General features: G+C 47.8%; 1 protein-coding gene across 3 annotated transcripts in view; it reads right to left on the bottom strand.

Annotated features, from left to right (window-relative positions):
• Window positions 1-21,018, bottom strand: part of ATOSA (atos homolog A) — a 41,196-nt gene that overhangs the window by 8,599 nt on the left and 11,579 nt on the right. For 2 of the 3 annotated variants that reach the window (XM_080351081.1, XM_080351082.1), the window contains exons 2-5: window positions 4,552-4,736; window positions 3,529-3,731; window positions 2,508-2,633; window positions 404-2,243 (exon numbers count right to left, since the gene is read on the bottom strand). In XM_080351081.1, coding sequence (XP_080207207.1) covers window positions 404-2,243; window positions 2,508-2,633; window positions 3,529-3,731; window positions 4,552-4,736 — 2,354 coding nt within the window. Of the gene's footprint in view, window positions 1-403; window positions 2,244-2,507; window positions 2,634-3,528; window positions 3,732-3,994; window positions 4,220-4,551; window positions 4,737-21,018 lie in introns of those variants that run through there. The other variant, XM_080351083.1, reaches the window with a different exon arrangement.

The following is a 21,018-nucleotide window of genomic DNA, read 5'->3' as shown; positions in this document are numbered from 1 at the left end:
CTGGGGCAGACGACTTGTGAACCACGTGGATCTGCACCACACTGGCATATTGTGAAATAAGGGGTATAAACTCCCCTCCACTCAGCCTACCAGCACCACTGCTCAGAGATCTCAGACCGTATTCACACACTGGTGTATCTACAAACAGACAGGATGCCTACCTGCCTGTAGAAACAGTGGCTCTCAATGCAACTGCCATGAGCGAAACAAGACAATGTTCTTCTCAACATTAAAATGAAGAAGGCATGGCCAGGTGTTGCTTCAGACCAAAAGGACAATAGTAACGTGCTGCTCCCTACAAAGTCAGAGTTAACCCCTCTTCAGATGGGCCCTCACGGGGCACAGGGTGCGAGCTACCGGACTAAGAGCAGCTACCGCAATGAGTCCCTTCCCCCGTGTTTACCTGCACGTCTGGGTTCCTCAGCCGCTCGCACTTCGCTCCATCTTCTGCAGGTTTCTTCTGACAAGCGCTTTGGAAATCGAGGCCTATTGGGTCTTCGTTCTCATCATGTGCAGCTTTTGTTTTATCTTGCTTGGCTTTGTTTTTGTAACTGTCATGGTCTTTAGTTAAATAGTTTTCAATACTAATGAGCTGAGTGTTTTGCTCATAAATATTTGGGGTTTTCGAGTCTTTAGATAAACACTTGAGCTCATGTTTGTGCAAAGAGTCAGATACCTGCATAACTGTTGCTTTTTTTGTACCTTCAAGTATTTTGCATTTATCCATCTGTAAATTGTTAAAACTGTCCGTGCCATTATTCCCGTTCACGATTATTCTTTCTTTAAGTTTATTTGTGCAAATCTGTTCATCAATGCTGCCGAAATTTGAACACTGTTTAATCCTATTGGTTACCTGGTCCTTCTGTGCATAACCAGAATGTATCGTTTCCAATTTATCTGGCAGTTCAGATTTCTTTTCTTTACTACAGGATGCCGATGTGTGAGCGTTGGTGAACGCTTTTTTTGCGGTCTGATGAAATGCATGTCGGACAGCTTCACTGGGTTTTGCTAAAACCAGTCTTCTTCTTGCCTGGAGTTTCAAAGCAGCCTTCGACTCCCCATCACACCTGGAGGGACTCACAGGGGTATCAGGTGCCTTCGTCCTTGATTTACTGCTTTCTTCTACCACAGAAAAATCAGACTTAGCCAAAGAAACAGAAGACAGTTCCTTGTTTTTCTTCAGCAAATTTTCATCCTCATATGTACTTCGGAAAATTTTTGAAGCAACTGGGCTCGTCTCCTGCACTTTGAATGGATGTCCCGTAACATGGGACGTAGCTGGATCACAATGAATCAAGTGTTGGGCAATCCTCGCTATCACCTCCTGCCGCTCCTGGAGCAGCGAATCGATCAGGGGGTTGCCCTCCCCCGTGGGCTGGTGGCCACAGTGGCTCGCTGGAGCTCGGCCTTCGAGCAGCGAGACCTCTGGAATTGCTCTGGTTTTGCCTTCACCACCATCTTCTTGTATTGCATTGTTTGAGTTGGCAATAGAAAGAGAGGAGGTTTCCCTGCCTTTCCTTGGCAAGCTTTTGTCTTCGTAAGTACTCCGAAAACCTTTGGGTGCAGCTGAGCTGTTCTCATGCCCGTTGAACGGACGCCCAGCAACGACTGGGGACGTGGCTGGATCGCAGTGAATCAAGTGCTGAGCAATCCTCGCGATGACTTCTTGTCGCTCCTGAAGTAAAGAGCCTATCAAAGGATTGGCTTCTCCCGTAGGCTGGTGAGAGCAATGACCGTTCGAAACACGGGAATCAACTAGAGAAAAGGACTTAAAAGTTCTGACGGGTCTTTCATGAGATTGTGTCTTACTGTCTGCAGTAGCGTTATAGCACTGAACTTTAGACTGCGAGGCCCCAAAGTCACATCCAAGACCGGCTGATGGGTAAAGTTTTACATTTCTGATAGACGCAGTAAACTCCGGTGTCTTTTTTCCATTAAGCAGGCCCTCAGCTGTCACTGGCCACGTCTGTTTCCCCCAGAAGCGCTGTGGACTGGAGCTGCTGCACTGCTGAGCTGCACCGGAATCGCTGTGCTGATGTACCTTACGCTCCTGCACCCGCTTTTCATAAAAGCCAAGGTTGGTGTGAATACTGCAGGTCAGAACCGGGTAGTTCGATTGTCTGGGCAAGGACTGAACGCTGACTCTCAAGGCCACGTTGTGCGAAACGTTGGGAACAGGAAAGACGTGCTCGGTTGGCGTCTGGGAGAACGTCCATTGCAAGCCCACGTCTGCAGCGCTCACCCTGAACAACACAGAAGGGCACTTACAGAAACATCTAAATGAAGAGGCTTTAATTATCTACTTCATAAACGCATATCTAAGAAAAAGCACTAGAGAAACCAGCAACTGCTGTACTTTGCGAAATATATGAATGCTGCCCAACCGCCAAAGTACTGGGCAACAACGTGGCACCTTCTGGAAGCACCAAACAGGAGGGAAGAACAGGTTTCAGACAAGTTGCAACAACCTGCACACTGCAAGCGAGTTGTTTGCCCGCCAGACGTACCTGTACAGAATGTTCCGGGGAACAGCACCATGTGAAACGCTCAGCCACGCGCTCAGCTGAGAGAAGAAAACAAAAGAGCGAACAGCCAGTAAAAGGGTCTTCTCTTCAATAAATCGATCTCCGCTCCTGAAGTACATTGAGAAACACAAGGATGCTGGTAAGAATATACCCAGAGAACTATGCGAACTGCAACTAGGACGGCTGCAGATCTTTGTTCTGAAAATAAACCACAGCTGAGTCAAGCAGAACAATGAAACTCCTCAAACATTTTGAAGAATACAGAGCCTGATTTGTTCTTATCTACATAATGATTTATACAATTTAACATAAACAATGCATAAAAACGACCATTTCCAGTCAGGAGCATTTCATACTCTGCATTGCACAACATTCACTGTAGAAAACACGAGTACAGGAAGACTAAGTCTAAAAGATGCTTCGATTTCACTGGTAAGCAGTGGTTTTCTTAGATCAGTCTGCAGGGCAAAGGGCCAGTTCAAAACCACTAACCCATTACTTTAAGGACTTGTTTCAGCTGGGACAGAGTTAATTTTCTTGCTGGCAGCTGACACAGTGCCGTGTTTTGCACTGAATATGAGGAGAATGTGGATAATGCACAAGAATAGGGGAGGGAGCAGAGCTGGGACAGCGACCCAAGTGGCCAAGGGGATGTTCCATACCATAGGACATCCCGCTCAGAGGGTGTTTTGTGGGAAAGGGGAGTGGGGGACACCCGGGGTGATGGTGCTTGACCTCCCAAGCAACCACTACATGTGATGGAGCCCGGCTGTCCCGGAGGTGGCCGAACACCTGCCCATGGGAAGGGTGAGCCCTTGTTTTGCTTGCTCGTGTGCACAGGTTTTGCTTCACCTATTAAACTGTCTTTACCTCAACCCACCAGTTTTCCCACTTTCCCTCCCCACCGGGAGGTGAGCGAGCGGCCGCGCGGGGCTGAGCGCTGGCCAGCGTTAAACCACCACAGTGTGACCAGATCCTCAGCTGATCCTAATATCCAACTTACTGTCGAGGAACTGGCTCCAAAATCCACCTTTCTAACAGCAATGCATCTTGTTTGATTGCAGGATCATTTAAATCATTCCCCTCGGTGGTGGGCCCTTCATCACTATAGCAACAGTCTGGCAGTAGCATCACTTCGACCATGATTGGAATATTGTTCTTCCACAGCAGCACAACCTCAGATCGGGTTCTCCTGGCTTGGCGACACTGAGGGAAGGAAAAAATGTTAACATATGCAAATCATAAAATACTGGCCAGATTTAAATCTGCTTTTAAAACTTGTTCCAAAGTACTGGAAAAGGGTAGGGGTCCAATTCTGTTAATTAGGTATCATCAAATCAGAGGTAAGTTTCCAGAGCTATTAAATGAAGAATCATTAACAGATCATTTACGGTTGCCATTTGAGCAACTTCTGTAGAAAAAGCAAGAGCTCATAAAAATACGTTTCCCCAAGCACTCTACTTGGCTACCTTGAACTTCTCTCCACAAGTCATCCTCTTGGCTAGACACACTCAAGCAGTGTCTGTGTCAGTCCTGTGCCTTGGAGCAGGTTAACTTCTGCATGAATAACTTAAACTCACACAGTACTTAGACACTTTGACTGCAGAGATGGGATGCTCCAACCTTACTCCAAAACAGACTAAGCCAGATTGGATGTGCTCATGTGTTTTAGATCACTAACTTTCCTTGAAAACCTGGAAAAGCAAAAAGTTAGGCAAGTCAGCCTGCATCTTCTCAAAACAGACCAAAACTGCTAAGTATAGCACTTGTCATCTGCATAATAAAAGACTCAAATAGGTACTGCATGCAGGTAGTCACGCAGAGTTTCACGTTCAAGGATAAAAGGCTTAATGATCTCTCATTTTAAGGACAGATCTATTATTAGCACAATACTGAATTACATACTCATTTAAACGTGCGGCTGACAGAAAGCAGTTGTTATTCGTGCTTAACCGTGAACACACTGCGGTGTTCTCTGCCGACTTCAATCACACCACGCGTTTGAAGCGAAAAGGTGCCGCGGTACCTGGGCCAGTTTGTCGCTGCACTCATGCTTGGCGGGCGGCGGCTGTGCCGACTGCGCCGGCGGGCAGTGCGGGCCCTCGGTCCGGCCCTTGATGGAGCGCTCGGGCGTCCGGCCCTCGGTGATCAGCAACGCCAGGGAGACCAGGAACTCCTCCGCTTCATACTCGAAGTATTCATCCAAGGTATCTGCCATTCCAGAAAGAGAAAAGACATTGACACCTTCTGCGCAACAAGCTTTCAGCTGTTGGCTGACCCTGCGGTTTGTTTGATTTACACTATGGGAAGTGGATCTTTGTATCAGGCTGGCTGCACTCCCCATAGGCCCAACCACCAGGAAACGTCTTTCTTATCTCAATGTTGTCACTACAAGCAGACCAGATTAGGAATGCTCTGCAGAAATCTTCCCGTAGCGACTGGTCAGTGCAGCAGATCCCAGCGGTGCTGAGGAACAGCGGTTGTGTGCTGAACCACCGCTGGGTCACAGCTTCGCGAGGAAACACTTCCCGGGCTCGCGGGGAGAAGCCTGAGGGCACGATGACTTGGCACCATAGAAAGAGAAGCCGCAATACATCATAGAATACATTAAAAATTGAATAAGAAAAAATAGGAAGATTTACTTCTATTAGAAAAAGTGGGACACAATGTTCTTCATTGCGAGTCCTTCCTGCCGAGAGCAAGGCTTACTTGAGAGGTCCATTTTTAGCCACCATTAGCACACAGGAAAGGCTCCCAAGGAGCATGCGGAGCACCCATTGCTTTGTACCACGGTCAGTCCGAACTTGTGCGAAGAATTAAAACTCAAGAGGTGTGCAGAGCCAAAGCCGCAGCCACGCAGCTGCTCACGACGGCCCCGCATGCTGGGCCCCGCAGAGGCGCCATGCGCCCCCGACCCCAGCGCGCTCAGCTCAGCGCCCTCCTCCTCCTCCTCTTCACCACGAGGGTGCCACACACTCTGATTCGAGATCACGTCGTTCCCCTCTCTGCTTGGAACAATTATCAAAACGGTTGACTGAAGGAGTTACAGAAAAAAATCTCTTATCTGAGAAAGCTAAAATCCACTCACTTCAAAGTCTATTTTAAGAGCAGCAAAGAAAAGCAAGTGGAGGCAAAGTTGTCAGCAGTTCTTTACCTTTATGTTCTCGGGGAACAAAGGCATATGACAACTTCACAGTTTTAGCTGAAATGTCCCATGTCATCCACCAAAACAAAACTGCCACAGGGGCAGCAGAATTTCTATTCATGGTTTGTTTATCATATATAAAATACTTTTCCACTTGGGGAAAAAAAAATAGTAATTCAGAAGTCTTTTTTGTCTTCATTCCTTCATCCCCTAACAGCAGAGCATTTGGCAAATGGGGCAAGACAGACTTGAGATCCATACAAGACAGGATGCTCGAAACAAAAGCTCCAATTGAATGTGCAATTACCTGTATATGCAAGTTGTGCAGGGTGTGAAAACAGCTTTTGCACGCATAGGTTTGCCCAGCCCAGGCGTGCACCAGCGACCCCAGGGCCTGCAGCCGCTTCGGAAGAGCCCGTGCGAGGTGAGGAAGAGGAGGGAGGGACCCCGGCCGCAGCACCGGGGCGCCAGCACAAGAGCCGGGACAGAGGGGCTCCCCGGGAGCCCCCAGTGGCACAGACCCATACACTGAACACCCAGCACCAGGTCAAAGTGCCAGTCATCTGACGGGCAGCAGAAAATGACTAATAAAGGCCGCATGAAAGATTAAAGGAATGGTAAATAACAGAGAGTACAAGACACTCAGGCAGTGATATGAGTCACCTGCAAAATTGGGCACCTGCCTATTTCTCCCCTAGCTGAAGGTCTGGTGAACAACTGGCAAGTCATATTAGGGACAGGGAAATGGGATTTGGAAAGACCTTGAAAAGGATGTGGGTATCCCAGCTGACCAAAAATAACGGCAGCATTCTGTGGCTGCAAGGACAAGCAGCTCACTCATCGTCGTACGTCCAGCGCCGCGGGAACGCTGGGAAGCCAAAGCAGCGAGGGCCGTACTGGAGCATTCGGCAGGAGTGATATTCATTTAAACAAGAATTACCACACGCTCAGCAGGCTGAACAGATGTGTCAGGAATTCTGCACAGCTCAAAGATGTAAAAACCCCATGGCTTTAAAGAAACAAGTGTGTGAGCTTGCTCAAATGTGCCCGCGCTCACGCAGACCGAACCTGCGCCCAGCGCCTCCCTCCCCAAACACAGCCATGCACAGTAACACCTGAACATTTCACACTAGCAAGTTTTAAATGGCAAGTCACATAAAAACAGACGTGCCCTTTAATTAACTGCTTACCACGTGAAGCAGCAGACCTTCTATTATTTGGCGCTCTTTTTTAGAAAGAAGCTGTATTTGGTGAATAGCTTCTGGACTTGACACAAATCAGTGATAAATCCTATGGCCCGAATGCTTCTGCTGCCGTGGATTCAGGTAAAAAGCTCACCCCGTTTTGCATTAAAACAAAAAGATCTGACAGCAAAGTTGATGTTGTGTATTCAAACCGCTCAGTGTCCTCATGTGTATGTATCACAAACTGGCACAAGCCACGGACAGTTTAAGCAAGATCCAGTGAGTCTAGTACACGAGCAAGATCTACTGACCAAAGCACGGCAAATCAGCCTGAAATAATCACTACTCAAGATTCAGAACATATACATGATATTATTTTATCTAAACAGGCAAAACTTACTTTGAAGTTCAATTTGCAAACACCGCCTCTGTTACTATATCACAACTATTATATCAGACACAGGTTTCTTGGCCAAGGATGGAAGAGGAGACCCAACCAGCCATACAGACATATTTGTATGGGCTGCAGTTACAAAAACACCATGTTGTTTCAAAACAAAAACTGTATCTCACTAAAGGATGATAAACAGCAAGTACTGAACTAGGAAACGCTACTGTTTTCATAGCATTATTGTTATATCAGCAATGTAACCAACCAGATATTGGATGGAGCAACGGACCTTGAGAATGACATTTTCCTACAAGGTTCATGTGGCATACTGAAGTTGTTTAGCTCCATTTCTACATCATTTAGCAGCTTCTGGAAAGGAAAGGAAAAATCCCTATAAACAAAGGCTGGTGATTGTTCCTGTAGAACAGACACAGACAATACGAGCTGATGTAATCGAGAGCAAGGGTGGAAAGACTTAGAGAAACAGCAAACTCAGTGTTTAGTTTAAAAGTCTTACTATGTGTGTCCTGTAAGTGCTTGTGTGTACGAATCAGCCTAGTTTCAGACACGTATGTTGTGCATGGAATAACCTCAATCCTATAATCTGACTATAAAAATATGATTATTATCCTGCTTCATCTCTAGCAACGGAACATGTAAGTACATAGCACACAATATGCATCCCAGCAGTGCCGAGGATTTGTTCTCCTGAAAACAGCAAAAAATCCAGTTAGTTGACACAAGTACACAGGAATTAAAGTGACACGGCACTACAGTCCTTTAATCAACACATGGAAACTGCAGTTCATTGATGAGAGCAGCAACGTCAGCCTGCTCTGGGAGGCAAAACAGAAATTCAGATTGAAGCTGCTACACATGAACCGAAACACACGATAGCGGGAACTGGAATCCGGAGACAAATCCTTTTGTTGCTTCCATTTTCTCCTACACACACCAACCTCAACAAAGACCCATTTTCTACGTCTTCTGGACAAACAGAAAACCCCATTTAACCAGCCCTTGTCCTCCCCGTGCACACCTCACACAGGCACAGTCACTGCAGCGCTAGAGGAAAAAGAACTCAGCCCCCTCCCAAGTGTTCAACTGGCTCACAGCCCAAAACACCCATGGACGCTGGGCACACGGCACCAGTCAGTCATGAATCCACTGTAGCCCGGGACTCTCCCAAAACTCAGTTATCCAGTTGTGCCCGGCTGATTCTTTTCCCTGCCAGGTCACAACTGTGTGGACCAACTCCCTTCCCTTTCCTATCACGGCATTTTCTGCATTAATTACAGAACATGTTTTCCTGAAACACGAGTATCAGAAGAGCATGTAACCTGCGCTCTGGGCTCAGCCAGGAAGCAGACGTTGGTATCACGTAACCCGCTGTGCTCCCGGGGCCACCACCAGACGCACGGCGAGGCGCTGCCATCCCTTAGTTCATGCGCATCTGCCTGCCCCAGCACCTTTCACACCGCACTGGGCACCACACGTATCTACCAAGCTCGTCCTCCTCGGGAGGAGAGCTCATCGTCTCAAAGACAGACAAATCCGTTCAACTCGAAGTATCCATCAGTCCTGATCTCCACTGACTTATTCGAAGGGTTCCTTTCTTACAGAGTCCATGAACCAACTAATAACTGTCTTTAAACATGCTCTATAACAGTCCAGACCTCCCCTGGAAAACCTTGAGACACCCACAATGGAATCTGAAGGCCATTAATTTGAAGTAATCAGATTTCTATTTCACTCCTTAGAAAGCTGGAAGGCAGCAAGCAAATCCAGCCCTGCCCGCCGCTCCTTCCCAGGCTGCCGTTCTCTGAAAGACTACAAATATTGCTGAAGCACTTTGTGCTTGCAGCACAGCCCGTCCGTAAGGAGACGCTTCAGCCCCGCGGCAGCAGAGTCGGGTACACTGCAGAAAAAGCATCTGCACTGATGGTTTTCAGACCCATCGCCCCCTCAAAGGCATCACCCTGCACTCAGAAATGACAGCGAAAGCTCCCTGGCCCTTCCCCAAACAGTCAACTCCGAATAGGTCCTATTGTCTCGCTTTTCCACAAAGCAGGCTGAAGGTAGTTACATATTTTAAGAGTAAGGCAGGGATTCAAGCAACTACTGCAAAGGAAATGAAACACAATGTAAACATTTGACTAAGAGCTTCTCCTCTGGAACTCGAAACACCTACGGATGCCTCAGTGAACTAATTCCACCTTGTGCTTCACTTCAAAGCAAGTTGCCCTTGAAACCCCCGAATTCACGCTTCTCCGAATGAGCCATCGTGGTGTGTCTGCACATTACAAACCTGTAATCATATCTGAAGTCACGCGCTTCAAAAGACTTGCAATATTAAGAGTTTCAGTATAATTTAAGCTCTCAGGAGTTAAAATCATGAGCTAGTGTACTTGCTTTATTTTAAGAAACGAGTTATTAGTTGTCTTGAATTCCAGCAAGTGCAATGAACTGGTTGCTTGCCTTATCTTAGCAGTACTTCTCTACAGATTGCTTCCTTCCACATTGTCTCTTGCCTTGGGCTGTCAGGGCTCGAGATCCTTGGGGACAGCTCCTGTGAACACAAGGACGGCAGCACAGTGCAGCATCCAGCTCTCGTGATTCCCTCACTTCTCCAGGGCACCACCCTGACCCGCTCCCTGCTTGTCAAAGGCAGCACAGGAACTTTACATTAGGATTGCTGCATTCCTGCTATTCAAAGAAAACAGAGTATAAGCTATAAAAAAATGCTGGATCTACTTAGTTCTGTGTAGGAGAATAGGAATAAATTAATTTGCTTTTGTGCTGTTTTTCTAGTTATAAATGCTAGTTTATCATTAGAAAAGCAAAACAAAGCACAACACCTTGTAAGCAAGGGGAGATTTCAAACCAGCTCCACGGCAGCTGATAAGTTACTTGAGAGCTCCAAGGCAATGAAAACCAATGTGTCCAGCGCAGGAACCCGGTACGTGGGAACCACAGCTGTACCGCCAATGACGTGACCAAAGAGACCCGTCTGAAAATCAAGCTGACAAAAATATACAGTTTGCATTTTACTAAACCTTATTTAGGTTCAAACAGCTTAATGAGTAGAGAAAAAAATCCAGAAAACTTCATGTGAAGCCTAAATTTCCTGCAGTAATCTCAGCAACTGCTCTTTGAGGGTGTAAAACACAGACTGCTCAACCGACCTGGGTGTTCCCATTCGCTTCCTGCCTTTTGGCCGACGTCCTACTTTGCCATCCCCGTACCGCTCTGAGTCACTTCTCTTCCAACTGCAGCTTTCTATTTTTACCTCAGCAACAACGGCTTAACCTGCTCGGTTTGATTTTTCAGCATTAAGCCAAATTCTAGATCCAACGTTCACATTTGGATCAGGGAGGCCGGTTTTATTTTCTGGTAACTGGACAAAGAAAGGGAATATTTAAGAACAAACAATGTGAGCTTTTACATTTTTCCCTTAACTAGCTGATGCTCTGCCTAAATAGATGATGTTAGACCAAACTGCATGACTCTGCCAACCTACCTGAACAAAAAGAACCTTCAAAAATAGCAATAGGATTTCTAATTCTGCAATAAAAACTATTTTTTCAGGTATTTGTGTTAGTTCATAAAAGAAAACGATCAGGAGAAAACATGTCTTTTAGAATAAGCACGTGGCACTAAGTACAGGCACTCCGCTGTAATTAGAAGGGGAGAAAGGGTTTCTATCTAGCCTTCATTCTCACCATCAATACTGTAATTTACCACCCTTGTAAATATGCTGATATAAGTGTTGCAGAATTATATTGACAATAAAGCATTGAAATGGTCCTATTTTCAAGCCCACCCCGTTGGGAGGACGCAGGGGCAAGGAGAGCAGAGCCAGGCTGGCTTCCCGCTCAGCGCAGCACAGCGCGGAACCGCGTCCAACGTGCTCGTGTGGGGCTGAAGGAGCCGCGCGTCGCCCTGGAACAGAAAACAGAGGCACCTCAGCTTACGGAATGTGTGAACATTTCTTCCTGAGGTGCTTTCTCGAAAACACAATTAGATATCAAACCACAGATTTTCCACTGCAAGATTTCTAGATGTATATCACACCTCTTTTCCACGCTCCCTTCACTGGTGCTGATGACTGACTCTCCACCAAGGCTCCCCAGCCAAGACCTGTGCGAGATGGAGCTGCTGACGGCCAATGACCATCGGCACTATCTTCGTCACTAATCCCAGACCCTGCTCAGCAGCAACCACACAGCTGGAAACAGGGGCTGAAGGCTTTAATGCACTTACTGAACTGTATGGCAGCTGTAAACACCACACTGCAGTGGCTCCATTGCTGTGCTCCCTTTTCAAAGGGAGCCCAACAGAAATTAACGATGCAAAAGCAGGAGTACTTGGCTAAGCCTGGTATCCTTCTGAACGCACATCGTCCATGACACCGCAGCCAGGGACTGCTGGAGCTCCAGCTCCACCTGGAAGTGGAGACATCCCTCCCATTGAACAGGTTGACAGCAGCTCTGCATTAAATTCCAGCTGCAATAGCATTTTATCATACATAAATAAAAATGCTCAGGACGACAGACTGACCACAGACTCAGGACGACAGACAAAAGCTTCCTCTTTAATTTGTTTAACAATCCAGCTTGACAGAGATTCAACTATTCGCAGACTTCTGCAATATTTTATACAGAGACGGGTTTAAAGGCAGAAAGCAACAATATTTATAATAAATCCCTCTGAGATGTGTCTGGAAAACATCCCTGGACTGTTTGACAACCCTGCAGTAGGTATGCAGTGCCCATGGGAGCTGGCACAGAGCGCTCTGCCCCAAGCGCGGCACGCTGGGTCCTGCGCTGCTCCGCTGCCCCTCAGCTCATGCCTCCACAACATACACAAGCATGTTTGGGAACAGCATTCATAGTCATATAGGGTTATACTTGCCAAAAAACAGGGGTTTTCACCAACATGAGAAAATTAATCTTTCGGGTATTTCATTATTTTTCTCATCACCTTAAATATTTATTATGACAACATATTTTCAAGTGTTCCTGTCCTTATTTTCCAGTTAATAGCGATAAAGTAAGGCGTCTTTTATGAGGAGGAATGCCAAGCAGCCTTCAGCTCTCAGAAAGACTCTGAACGAGCGATGTGAAGAGCCGCGGGGAGCGCAGGCGCCCGCGGGGACCCGGCTGCCGGCGCAGCGCCCGCGCGGTGCTCCTCGCCAGGCCCAAACCGCCGCTCTTCTTCCCCAAGAAAAGAACACGTACACCACGTGCCATTTGCTTCAGACCCCTTGAAAACAGCCAGAGTGGATTTGAAAAATGCCATGTGAAAGCACTGGCTCGTTTTTGGGTGGAATCAGCCGCCGGAGGCAGAGAAACCCCCAAACAAAAGCTGCGCGTTGACCTATGGATGGCACACGATGGGAACCCTTGGCTGGGCGCTCAGCCTGCAGCACGACGCTGCTGTCAAAGCCAGTGAGGTCTGTGAGTACTAAAGCTCTTGGCCTTCCACGCCGCGTGAAAACCAGCGTTACAAACCGGGTAAGGCTGCGAAAGGAGCTACCAGCACCACAGCAGCACAGCACCGAGCCCGCGCCGCCCCAACAACAGCCCTCCTGAGGGGCGCAGCGCTCCAGTTCAAGTGTTCTGCTGTAGAGGAAGCTATCAAAACCATAACGTTATGAACTAAACCCCCTGGGGGTGCCAGCGCTGCCGATACCCACTGCAGTTCATTAGACAGGTGAAAGTTAACGTGCTTCATTTCTACATTCTAGAGAAGACGACAGTCTGTGCAGTTTTGCACGAGGCTGGAAAGACCTCATGGGCCAGGAATTAGGAGTCTGCAACCGCCTGGGAAGTCATGAACTTCTAGTTCAATCCAAACCATCGGAATAGTCATTTGACATGTCTAGACCTATTTCATCTGTGCGAGTAACTAACAGCTTGATGGATGCTGCTTTTGTTCGCCTTTGTTTTTAGGCGATTTGAAGAATCGCCAGGATCTGGCTCAGTGACATTTATCTTGTTACAGTTCAGATTTACTTCGAGATTTTTAAAAACCAATCAAACTAATGAAACTCCAGAGCACTCAGACCTTGTTCGGTTTTCCCTCCACACATACACACACCTGGGAAAGTACCTTCTTAAAAACGGGGCCCACTTGGACACTGAAATTTGAAATGACATACTTGTTTGCTCACAAATGTGTCTGCTTTCCCTCTGCTCTCCATTGAACCGTCCTGCCAGGCTTGGAGCGCAGCTTCGAGGGCCACCAGAACACCAGCACTGGGCACCGCATACAACAATACAAGTCTATGGCAATCCTAGATGCCAGACACTCATCCCAACGCCATAAATGAACACTACTAGAGCAAGAATAACAGCAGTGGATACATAAGGTATCTGCTCAAAACAAGGCGAGCTGGCGATGGCTGCGCGGCGCTGGCAGGAGCTGCGGGACACCCTGCGCAGCACGACCCGCGCCAGAACGACGGCTGCACGTGCTGTGTAACACCCCACTGCCTGCTCTTGGAACAGGCTTTGCGGAGAACCCAGGGACAGCGCCCGTCCCCCGCGAGCGCTCCAAAGCAACCTCCGTGCTGTGTAACACCCCAGTGCCTGCTCTTGGAACAGGCTTTGCGGAGAACCCAAGGGACAGGGCTCGTCCCACCACGAGCGCTCCAAAGCAACCTCCGTGCTGTGTAACACCCCAGTGCCTGCTCTTGGAACAGGCTTTGCAGAGAACCCAGGGACAGCGCTCGTCCCCCCGCGAGCGCTCCAAAGCAACCTCCCCGGCAGCAGCGGCAGCTGCTCCTCCACACACACCAGCAGTTCACAGAGCAGCGCAGGATCCAGCCTGTGCCCGCGTGCTCCAACATCAGGTGACCTGCGAGTCCAGAGACACAGCAATAAATTATTAGGAAAAACAAACCACTAAAAATAGCGTACGTGAGCAGTGTACCAAGAGCAGCTTACAGCCAGTCAAAGCTCAAGGGCCTGCGCAGCCTCTGCTGCGGGCTGTGCACAAACCGACCCCAGCGAAGGCCGATACACAAACAACCCAGCCTCAGCTCCTCCCTGATAACCACCAAATACACCAAACATATCTCATCAAAAGTACACAGCGGGGAAAATAGACCAACCCACGACATGTTGGATCTGAGACCAGCAGAAAAGATACTAATGTCCAAAGTAAATATTCAATGCAACTTAAGTCAGAAGATGCCAAAATCGCTTTCTTTTAGGGAAAATCGCTCCAAGCTGCCTTCGGCTCAGACATGCCAAAAAGTCACAAACGTCAGCTACCAGCACAGGTCAGGGAACGTTAAGGATTCGCCCACTTGTCGACTTCAATGGATTCGACAGATTATTGTGAATGCTCAAGCTGAGCATCAAAACACAAAGAAAAACAAAAGTGCCCGACAGGCACTTGTTTTGTCAGCCCTCTCAGCTCCCAAAAGATTATACAGAGATTTTCTGTTAGAAATCAGTAAGAAAACGTCTCGTTACTATCAAGTGACAACAATGCATAATTTTGTTGGAGGAAGGGGATTTTTTTTTAAGAGAACAAAAACTTGAGTGCAGAAGACTATAGCCAAAGATATTTTAGGTTTACATTTAGCAATACATGACTGCATTGGCTATGACTATAAACAGCTGGGTTGTGCAACACTTATCTCCAGGAACCAATAATAAACACATCCGAGAGATTTTTAGCACAGAACATTTTATTCTTACCATCTGAATTAGTGGCTGATCTTGAAAGGACCAGGATCTGGCATGGTGATCCAGGCAAAGAACAACCTGCCCTCTCTCTTCCCAGGAAAACAGGCAAATTGGGTTCCCAACACCGCTGTTGCTGGGTGGGATCCCAGGAAATAGCATTCAGAGGGTTGCTCTCAGCAGAGCTGGTTCATGGTGAAACACTGTCCGAAACCCTGAGATTCCCCTCAGGGGTGAATCCTCCCCAGCCGGAGCCGTGATGATGCTGGAACAGGCGGTGCCAGCGGGGACCCTGTGCCGGGCACAGCCCCACGGAGCCCCCGGCACAGCCCCACGGTGCCCCGAGATGGCACAGCCCCACGGGTGACCCTGCTGGCACCGCCTCGTTGTGCCCAAACTGACACAGCCCCACGGTGCCCCAAACTGGCACAGCCCCACGGGTGACCCTGATGGCACCGCCCCGTTGTGCCCAAACTGACACAGCCCCACGGTGCCCCAAACTGGCACAGCCCCATTCACCTGCTCAGGGACATGCCAGCAGTGCCCACAGGATTCCTCATGGAACTCATCACTGAAAACGAGCATGACAATGACACAGACTGTCTCAGGAGCATCCAGGCCCGTGGGAAGGCATGTCTGGTGAGTGTCTGACAGGAAACCGTATTTTCCTGTTGTCCTTTCTGCCTCTCAAAACATCACCTTTCATAACAAACAAATAACTTTAAAAAAACAAACAAAACTTTCAAGATCTTCATGGCTTACCATGAAGTGTTGCAGTAAACGTCCAATTAGCCTCTGATTACTTTAATCACCTGTACTTCCTCCCCCAGTGTTGTCCTATGGTTGGGAAGAACACACTTGATGCAAACGACTGTGCTCCCAGCTCCCCTGCAGGGTGACAGGGGCTCGCCAGCCTGTCCCGCAGTGGCTGTCTGTCCCCGCAGCGGCTGTCTGTCCCGTGTGCTGGGCAGGCCCCCGTTCCCTACAGCGCTCTGTCGGGAGTCATCGCTTCTGCGTTCGACACTCGCACAAGGGCCGAGGCGAGGATGGTCTTTTGTTCCATGCTTGCATAATACCCAGCAAAACCTGACACCTGAAGGTGCCTCTTAATTAGTATTGCAGATAACGAATAATAATCTTCAGCTAAGAACTCTAGGAATTTGCTTCCCTTCTCTTTAAAAGCAATATGATGACTAAGTTATACACCTGGCGGCTGAAGAATTCCTTGATCCACCTAGACAATCAAACCCAGCAATACCATACACTCTGGAAATACAGTTTGTAGCTTTGTACACACCTACCGAAAGGACATTCTGCACTGCTGTATTGCAAGACCCACAGGCATAGATGCACGTCATAAAACCAGCAAGAGATGAAGAAACTACATGTTCTTAACAGCGTTGATAAAACATTTACAGCGGGTTGTTCATGCCTTGAGAGTGAGGTGCAATGAACAAAGGTCTTGTCTGCAGCTTTCCCAGGGGAACGGACTAAAACCTGCCTCAGAACTACTGCCCTCCAGTAGTTTTGGTGTCTACACCAACACTCCTTCAGGTGTCCTGCCCTAGGAGAGGTGATGAGCCTCCTATTTTGAATTTAACTATAGTAGGTACAGGTCCTGCAGAGTAACTTTGCTATAAAAATACAAAAGGTAGCACTTCCAGCCCCCTGCTTACAGCAGCCAAAGCAAGCACTGCAGCAAAAGAGCACGGACAAACCAGGGCTGATAGGTCTGCTCTGATTATAAATTCTTACTTAAACTAACGCTTTAGCTGCCAGACGTCTTAAAGTATGCAATCCTTCAGACATCTTTTGGAAAGATCTTATAGGAACTAAACCACTCAAGGCCTCTAGGAATTCATATCCACATTCTCTTAGTTTACTTTCTTCCTTCTCCAGCTGGTCTGCTTTGCCTTATAAAATGTATTTTAAAGTTGTAAAACCAACAAGTCATCTTCAGTTCCATAAACTTTGCTAAAACTGGAGAGAAAAAGGGTTAGTTGCCATGGCAGCAGTGAGGAGGCTCTGGGTCAGGATGCAGAGAACTTCTCTTGTTCTGTCTGATCATTTGCATCAGAAGTTCAGCCATCTGTTATTAACTATTTAACAACAGTCTTGCTTGCCAGCGCTGGTGCTCAGTTTGCAGAATCTGACTCCCCACCTTCGCCCCTGCTGTAAAGCTCCTGATCAACGTGGAAATTCAGCTGAGGGCTCAGTCATCTTTCAGGCAGGACGACCACCATAACTCAACCTCGGTCAATATTCTCCTTTCCCAAAGATAACAGACATCGTCATCTGGAAGCAGCAGCTTTATGGTTGGAGACATCGACTTGAGAAGAATTTCAGACAGCAGGTTACGTGGCTGAGCTGCAAGACAGGCTACATCCTCCACGTTACATTCCCAAGTCCACAGCATCCCTCCATATTCTACACCCCATCTTCTCAATGTTGCAAAACAAATTTCAGAGTGTGACCACCATACACTCAACTATATGTTATTAGCAAGGAAACACTGCCTTTTATCCTCTAAGGAGATCTGAAATACATTAGAATTTGAGTTATTTTACCTTATCTTGACTCCACTATCTTAACTCAAAGCAGAACACTGGATCTTCCCAAAGCCAGCCCCAGGAGGGCAGCCCAGTCTTGCTGCTCCTCACTGGTCGGGCTCTCAAAAGAAAGCCGGAGCCTATACAATGACAACAGGAACAACAGGACTCTTCTACTGTTCCTAGAACCCCTTCACAAAGAAAGGAAAAATCAGTACTATTAGGAGCAACTAAGAGGCCTTTAGCAAGTGCTTGTTTCAGTCAGGTAACGAACACACACATCACACGCGCTAAGAGCATTCTGTCCTCGGGCATAGACAGTAAAGCGCAGATTGCCCCAAACTTACAAATGGCAGAAAAATTTGAAAAGTATTTATGTGAGAATATGGAAAAGGAGTTGCAGAGCATCAGAAGGCTAGTTCACACCTCCAAATAACAAGAGAGGCTTTCCAGGACGGTGTTTCACACCGATGACGCGCAGGGCAGCAGCAGTCACAGGCACTGGTGATCCCTGCAGCACGACCTGCTGCAGAGACAGCGCTGGCTAGAATGCTTCTTCATACGATAGGTCTCATATAATATAATACAATGGTTTAGAGATCCGCCTGATACTGTATCAAAATAAGAACCCACACAGTTCCAATACTTCTGGTTCCAATGAGAATGATGCAATTAAACAGTCTAGAAGTGTCTTTCAGCACATTCAGGAAAAGCCTCCGTGATAGATACTCAACCTCACAGGTGAACGCTCGGTGAATGAGGCCCAGGGCAGCTGTCTGACTATCAAACCACATCCAGAGACCTGGGTCAGCTCCAGGATGCTACAGAACACCGAGGGCACGCTCCAGAACACCGAGGGCACGCTCCAGAACACCGAGGGCACGCTCCAGAACACCGAGGGCATGCTCCACCACCAGCACCAAGGGCACTCTCCAGCCCAAGATAAGTACAGTCACTGTGGGGAAGAACTGTGAAGCACATTTTCTACCTACACACGAGGCACCTACTCATGCCACTGAGCTGCCTTTAAAAATTGCCCAGGATAACTGAAAAAAAACCAAGAAAATGAGAAACAAACCAAAGGTGCAAATGCACTGTTAGTAATAAAGCTTGTAAAGATTATTCACAAGGATAAGAGATAGAAACAGTCAAGAATTCAAGAGTTTTATTTGAATGGATAACACGTGAAACATTAGGTATATCGTACGCAGGTTAAGTAGGAGCTGATAGGCTTAGAACTTTATTCCAACATCACAGTTAGGAATGCCACCCACAAGCTGGGTGCGTGTGCAGCGCTGCTGCTGAACCAGAACTAGCAGGAGGCTGAGACACGGAAAACACACAGGACTCGTGAGGAAGTGCCCTTGGGTGAGGAATGTCGATTACGAATCCCATTATTTCATCTGAAATGAAGAAAAAGACTAAACAAAAAGCCCAGAGCAAGCTATTTTCATGACATCTGACCTCTCCTACCGCAGCTCCTGTTTTCATCTTCTGAGTTCTCCAACTTCATCTCTCAAAACTTTGATGTTACAACCTGTCCATTGCCATTTAAGTGGAGGGTAATTTATGGTGCGGAACTTTGTCAGAACACGTTTGGCCACCCCAAATCCTCCTCCCAGCTAGCGAGGCTCCCTCCAGCGCCAGCAGGTTGGTGTCACGTTGTTTCGGTGGGGCGGAGGGGAGGAACGGGCCAGCGGAGCAGGGCAGGTGCTGCGCTTCTTCACCAGAAAAGCAAGCAGCTCTGAAACTGAGCTCACACTGACGGTGCTGAAGCAGCGTGAAGCTCCTCAGGTAACTTTCCCACTGCTATTAACCTTCACCTACCAGGCCTGCCCTTAAGCGGTTAAACAGTAACCTGCAAAAGTAAAAAAGTTACAGAAGAGACAATATATGCTTCTCATTTAAAACATTTCTGGGAGAATGGCCAAGCCCATAAAACTGTTTTTAAACTTTATTTGGGAGGATAAATGAGGACATTACGAGTCTCGCACTGCGTGAAAGATGGCTCATTCTACAAGGGACACCAGAGCCTGCTACAGAATTGTGAACGCATAAAACAGAAGAACGTTTTTGATAGTTTTAGAATTGAACTGTGTCGCACAGCACAATCCGGCTGTTTACAAGTTTCCACATTTTAAGTCATGTAAAGCCTTAATAGTACTCTGGTACTGAAAAGAATAAAATGTTACATTGGGTCAAAATTTAAAGGCTTAACAGAATTCCAGCCAAGAATCTAGTTTGCCTCCCTCTCTCCTCACATATGGTAATTTTCAGCATAGCAAAACGGCAGACATTAACACATCTAAAATGTAATGGATGCGATTATGAGATTTCACTTTGTCCTCTCAGGAATTCCTTACTACGTTATCAAGCAACGCTGCGGTGATTCAAACCCAACATTCCCACGCACAGCGCAGGGTACACTGGTGGAATTGTTCCCCTGCAGCAGGAGGTGAACACCCAGTGCCCGCAGAGCTGCGGTGCCTCAACACACACAAGCTGGAGACTCAGAATGAAAGCAACTAGCAAACTTTTAATGGAAAAGAAATAGTTTTAGTTGCCCCCAAAGTCGACATATCTGCATCAGCTTATTTGCCCCAAGACAAACAACTAGTGGCGAAGGGCTGATAACGCTTGCACGCATTGTTTCCAGCAGAAATCAAAATACTGTAATCGCTTCCTCCTGCTGGTGAGGAGGAACAAAACAGAAGAGAAACTTGACCTACATAACAAGGCACGTATAAACCCAGGCAAGCTCCAGGGTGTTTTTGGGAGGGAAGAGGTGGTTTTTCCTCCATAACAATGAGGAGTGAAGCAGTTACATATGGCTACACTAACTACAACTGTTAGCAGATTTGACATTTAACTACGTGTCTCAGTTTTAAGGTTTAAAAATATCCCCATCCTGCTCCAGGCCATTTAATACCCTTGCCCTAACAATGTAATCAATTAACAGAGTTATTTTTTAGGCTGTACATTACTTTCCTTAAAGGGAGGTTGGAAAGGGGGGGGGGAAGACCTCAAACTTCAGCCGTCCATAGGCTCAGTGTACAGACGAAAGGAAGAACTTCAGAACGTATGGCGAAACTGTTTGGGTTTTGGTTGGGTTTTTTGTTTTAAAGGAACAACACACTTCTTCGGCCCAAGCGGAGAGCCAAACTCTAGTACAGACCGGTTTTCGGTTACCTCTCGTAGCAAAGCACCAACACATCCTGCAGATGACTCGTACAGCTGCACAGCCCCAACTCGTTTCAAGGCCGGCAAGACCGAGCGGCCCCGAGCTGCCGGCCCCCGAGCCTCCCCACGGCCCTGCCCGAGCCCGTGTCCTCGCAGCCTCCGCCGCCTCACGGACAGCCCGGGCCGGAGAGCGGGCCCGCCCTGCGCAGCCCAGCCCGGGAGCGGCGGGGCCCGGTTCCCGGTACACACCTTCTCCGTGCTCCCGCAGCCAACCCGCCGCCGCGCCGCCGCGGGTGGGTGCCCGCGGCACCGGCCACAAAGGAGGCAGAGTAGGGGCGCGCATAGCA

This window comes from Nesoenas mayeri (genome assembly GCF_963082525.1).
Source record: "Nesoenas mayeri genome assembly, chromosome: 11".
Classification (NCBI taxonomy): Eukaryota; Metazoa; Chordata; class Aves; order Columbiformes; family Columbidae; genus Nesoenas; species Nesoenas mayeri.
This window is presented reverse-complemented; position numbering and strand designations above follow the sequence as displayed.